General features: G+C 49.6%; 1 protein-coding gene and 1 pseudogene across 1 annotated transcript; one reads left to right on the top strand and one right to left on the bottom strand.

The window, feature by feature from the left end:
• Nucleotides 1-462: 462 nt before the first annotated feature.
• Nucleotides 463-3,851, bottom strand: LOC116863310 (uncharacterized protein C11orf52-like). Its single transcript, XM_032850797.1, has 4 exons — nucleotides 3,498-3,851; nucleotides 2,675-2,712; nucleotides 1,576-1,652; nucleotides 463-1,354 (listed from the first exon to the last, which is right to left on the bottom strand). Exons 1-4 carry the CDS (start codon nucleotides 3,572-3,574, stop codon nucleotides 1,106-1,108), a joined length of 441 nt encoding a protein of 146 aa, XP_032706688.1. The 5' UTR covers nucleotides 3,575-3,851; the 3' UTR covers nucleotides 463-1,105.
• A 660-nt stretch (nucleotides 3,852-4,511) lies between these two features.
• LOC116863311 lies at nucleotides 4,512-4,859 on the top strand (annotated as a pseudogene).
• The last annotated feature ends 533 nt before the right edge of the window (nucleotides 4,860-5,392 follow it).

Here is a 5,392-nt window from a genome sequence, read left to right as displayed (position 1 = left end):
CGCCGCTGCGTTCCCGATGCCATGGTGACGCGAGGCGGCCCCCGCCCGGCCCCGCCCACCTCCCCGCCCGGCCCCGCCCACCTCCCCGCCCGGCCCCGCCCACCTCCCCGCCGGCGCGAGCCAGCTCGGGACAACCTAGGCCCCGCCCCCTGCCCGGCTGGCTCCGCCTCCTAAAGGCCCAGACCGCCTCCCCAGCCGGCCTTGACCCTGCTTCCTGCCTCCTTGACCCGCCTCCTGCGGGCCGACTCGGCCCCCCAAATGCCAGGACTGGCCCAGGGAGCTCCGCCTCCTGCAGATGCGAACCCGCCTCCTGGGCGTCCAAACCACAACCCCACTCCGCCCCAGCCAAAGCCTGCGGGGTCCGGCGCGAAGTGTCTGGATCTACTGGTTGCCCTCAGGCTGAGCGAGACCTGCTTCTCTGACGTAGAGCCGGCAGACCCCCACCCCGGAAAACGCACCAGGCACGTTCCTTCTGCGATTTATTGATCCTAGCGGCTCCGCACCTGCGAGAGCCCACAGTCCAGCCAAGGGGAGTTTCCCGGCGGTGCAGTGCTGTCAGGGACTTGAAGTACTGGTAACCCATGGTCAGCCTCAGCCCCTGGCCTCGTTTGTCTGTCTGGCTTCTGGCACCCTTGACCCCAACCACCGAAGGAACTGCCCAAGCCAGCTCTGGGGGCTGTGCACAAGAATCGGAATGCTTTCCCGGAGCACCTCTCCTTCTTCAGCTTGGGCCTTTAAGGTGTGTAGAAGAGACGCCCCTAAGTTAATCCCAACAAAACCAGCTCAAGTGCTGGGGCAACCTGTCCTAATCAGCACTTTTCTTGAAAGCAGGAACCAAGGTAGGGGCCAACAGACTTCCGGCAGCTCATCCTAGCCCCGGTCATTTTGTGGAACTCCATCCACCCCTGGCTAGCCCCAATACAACTCCAAGCTAATGGTGGCAAAGAAGACAATAGGCCTAGGGAAGGGGGGGCAAGACTGGGGGCACTCGCAAGGGCTCTGGTTCTTGAAAACGCCGCAGCCATCGCTGGGCTGCCAGCCCCTTCCCCAGGGCAGATTCTCCCCAGGGGTGAAGGGATGGAAACAGGTCCGACCTCCCCAGCGCTCACACTAGGGTCCCGTTCTTGCTGTCATAGCGCGGTGTGGCCTGGGGGAAGCGGAGGGTGGCGTACTGAGTAGCATTTTCTGACTGCAGGTGTTTGACCTCCTGAGCAGAGCGCGGCTGGGTAGAGCTGCACACTTGAATGTCTGCGTAATGCAAGCTGCTCTCCTTCAACTTGAGGCCTTGACTCCGCTCCTGAGTCGCCGGCTTCTCTAACACCTGTTCGTAAATAGGTCCTCTTGTGTCATGGGCCTGCAAGAGACGGACAGCATTAAGGGACATTCTTGGCTTGCTTTTGCCCCTCACCCACAAAGCAGGGCCGGTGATTCTGATGTCCCTTCGCTTGGCTCCTTGGAGGGGCAGACCAACAAGTTCTGGTTCAAGATAACTGAATGTGTGGCAGGGTGTAAAAGCTGAGTCCTCAGATCCCCCATCGGAGCAACACCCTGGAAGGGGCAGAAGCCGGTCATTACCTTTACACCATTCTGCCGCTGCTGCTGCTGCTGCTGCTGCTGCTGCTGCTGCTTCGGGGCCCGTCTTGCTTGGCTTCCTGAGAGCAAGAAACCCACCTTAAATTCATTCTCTCTTCCTTGTCTCTACTGAGATTGCCCTCTTCGAATCTTAAACTATTATGGTGGGCTTCTAACTAATCTCCTGCCTCGGCTCGCACCTCTTTCACTGCTGCCCTTCCCACATCCAGACTCCTGTCATGCTCTGCCCATAAGATCGTCCATCCTCATTTTTCACCGGCGCCTAACACAGTGCAGCAGGTACATGTTGAGGGCCCATTATATGCCAAGCTGTGTGGCACGTTCTGGGGCTAGAAGGAGGAGCAAGCTATTTCCTCTGCCTCAGGGAGCTTACAGTCTACTATACAGACTGTTACTACAGTGCTCAGCCACACCAAACAGTCGCTCAGTCAACTCAGCCCCTTGTTTCCTCTTTCTCTTTCTTCCTTTCTTCCTCCTTCTTTTCTCTTCTCTCCTTCTTTCCTTCCTTCCTTTTTCTTTCTTTCTTTCTTTCTCTTTCTGTTCTTTCTTCTACATGAGGTAATGCCACTACCCACCTTTTTCTTCTCTGCTCCTCTTCCAGCTTGAGGACTTGCTACTGTTCCCTCGACATTGGTGTTTTCTCCCATTCTCCTACCGTACGAGTGTGAATCTTACAGCACTAGTAGATTGCATCGCATTTACTTGTTTATGTGTAAATAAGTCTCTTAAACTTGATTTTGAGCTCTTCGAGGACTGAGACCGTGTGTCCTTGTGCCTCTCTGCCTCCTTGGGACCCAGCAGAGTGCCCCACATACACTGTAAGTGCTCAGTTAATCTTTGCTGGGTGACTGAAAGAACGCACAACCAACCTTGCCACTCTAAGATAATGGAAAGGATGAGACCCAGAGTTTCAGAGCTGGTCTGGAAACCCTGAAGATTTTCTCTGGTGTACTATCTCCCTTTACCCCTTCCAAGGCTACTTCTCTTTTTCATTCTTATGCCCTTTTCAAAGACACCGGTTCTAGCATCTTCTCTTCTCTAATCCAACCACTCCGAGCCCCCATCCCCAACACCCAGTTACCCGTTTTCTTTTTCCTCTGGGAAGTTGATGGGCAGCTCCTGTGAAAAGAAACACAGATCACCCATGTGTAAGAGTCCTGGCCTCAATCTTCTCACCTTCATCATTTGTTCTGTGGTCTCCTTAACATTCTAGGATGACCCTCTCACTTCCCTCAAAGATTCACCCTAAGTCAGCCTGAAAGCATTTATCAAGGGTACCACATCTCTCCCACAAGGATGGTTCTGGAAGGTGGAGTGGTACAACTGACATAACCAAACCCAAAATACAGCCTCAGGCAACCAGGCACAGCATGCCAGGGATATAGCTGGGTTGAGGGCTATTCTGGGATTGTCTAACAGGCTAATCCCAGCAGAGGGTGAGGGAAACCCGCCAAATAATGGGATATTCCTGGATTCAGAGACCCTCTTGCTGCTGCTTCAGTGCTTTTTTTTTTTTTTTTTTCGGGGTCTCTGCCAACATGGGGTTCTCACTCTGGGAGTCACAGAAGCTGCCACAACGAGGGCTAACAAGTTAGGACCCCTCAAAGCCCTTTTCTAGCAGGTGATCTCCCTCCCTGCTTCCCTGTCCTTGTTTTTAATTAACAGAGAAAGTGAGAGATATTTAACCTTTAACACACACAGCACAGGGAGCTCTGAATTTGGTGAGTGACTCAGCTACCTTGTCCTCGCTGCAGGACAGACCTCATTTCTGAGCTGTAGGACAGACTCATTTCGGAACCTCTGGGGTCCCCGGTGGAGCCAGTGTGTCTACGTGATTGTCAACTGCGTGATGGCCAGAGAAAAACACTTGTCTGAGGAAATAGGCTGAATAGTTTGGGGCTTACTCTGGATGCTTTTTCTTGCTAGTACATTTCCAAACTCTCACCGGAGCCAACCCTGTCTGGGTGACTTCTGTCTCCATAAGGAAATTTCCTCCTTTTGCTAACTGAAAAGAAAGAGAGAGAGAGAGAGAGAGAAGGAAACTTCTAGATCGTGTCTATTTTACTACTATGGAAAAATCATGATTTTCCCACGTGTATTTGACAAAGGCTTGTGTTTTGGTTTGATTTTTGGTTTTAATGCAGCTTGCTGAGTTGAGAGCAGATAGAATCACCATCTGAAGTTTAGAGGTGGTTCAGAAGAAAAGCTGTGAAAGCACTTCTAGGTCTTTCTACTCCTTCTACTTCCGCATTTCCTTTTCTCTCTTTCTTTCTTTCTTTCTTTCTTTCTTTCTTTCTTTCTCCCTCCTTCCTTCCCTCCCTCTTTCTTCCTTCTTTCCTTCTTTTTTTTCTCTTTCTTTCTCTCTCTCTTCCTTCCTTTCTTTCTTTTTTCTTTACCTCACTCAAGTCACAGCCTTATCCTAGCTTCTAATTTCTCGTCCCTTGTCGCCACTGTTCTCCTACTTACTTCTACTTAAATGGATGAAGAGAACATAAACTCTAACGCAACAGATTTGGGCGGCCCTATGTTAGTGAATGGAGCCTGATCCCAAGTCAGATGCTATACAATGCCTGGACACAACCTAAATGGAGTATTCTGATAGACTCATAGTCGATAGGATATGATTTTTAGCTCAGAATTCAGAAAACAAGACGGGCACTTTCCTATATTGATAGTATGAATAAAAATTGGCTCAATTTTCCCGGAATGCAATTGACAAGAAGTATAAGAAAGCTTAAACATAGAGTGTGTACCCTCTGATGTAGCAATTCCATATCGTAAGAAATAAGCAGGCACAAATATGGATGCTCGTTGCAGGATTATTTACAATTGTAAAGAATAGGAAACATCCTTTACGTCCAGTATCGGGAACTGACTAATAAAGGACATCTCCACTAAAGGGACCATTGTACATCCATTTAAGAAACATGTTGGAAGAACATCTAATAGCATGGAAAATCTTACTCTTTAAGTTAATAAAAGGATAATAAGGCATGTTTTGGGATAAAAGCTATGCACCTAGGTATTTCAAACGGATTACACGAGGTGACCTTTCCGAGTCATTGGCTGTGTAGGGTAGGGTGGCCTGAGCCGGGGGTTCTGTGCTGAGATGCTTCAAAGCCTTGATGAAAATGTTTGGATTCCCATGAAGGCCCACTCTGCCTCAGTTTATCAGGAACGGGGGTGAGGGGCTTCACCGTGTATAAAATCAGGATTGCTGATAAAAGATAAAGCTTTGAAAGCTTGGAGTCCTGCACCTGCGCATGGTCATCCCTGATCAGCTTTACTGGGAGTCCACATCAGATGGAACGAGAGTCTGGCTGTGACTCTCAGCCAGCTCTGTTACGGGGGGAACACAGAGCATTGCTGTACACTCTGTACACTCGTAGACGTGTTGTTTCTTTTGTGGCCTGGATAAATGTAACTATGAGGTACACCAAAAAAAAAAAAAAGGGGGATTACATGGAAATAGACTAAAATGTTCTCATCATTTATGGTTGCTATAAACATATTTAGAATTTATTTTTATTTTTTTTAAAGATTTTATTTATTTATTTGACAGAGATCACAAGTAGGCAGAGAGGCAGGCAGAGAGAGAGGGGGAAGCAAGCTCCCTGCTGAGCAGAGAGCCCAATGCGGGGCTCAATCCCAGGACCCTGAGATCATGACTTGAGCCGAAACCAAGAGTCGAACACTAAACTAACTGAGCCACCCAGGCACCCCTTGTCCTACTATTTTTATTTTAAGAGGGAAAAAAAAGTGTTTTGGTTGGAATATTGGGGGTAGTGTTGCTAGCCAG

Source organism: Lontra canadensis, unplaced genomic scaffold (assembly GCF_010015895.1).
Source record: "Lontra canadensis isolate GAN:19392208 unplaced genomic scaffold, GSC_riverotter_1.0 scaffold899, whole genome shotgun sequence".
Taxonomy (NCBI): domain Eukaryota; kingdom Metazoa; phylum Chordata; class Mammalia; order Carnivora; family Mustelidae; genus Lontra; species Lontra canadensis.
Note: the sequence above shows the minus strand (reverse complement) of the source record. Positions and strands in the feature narration are given on the sequence as shown.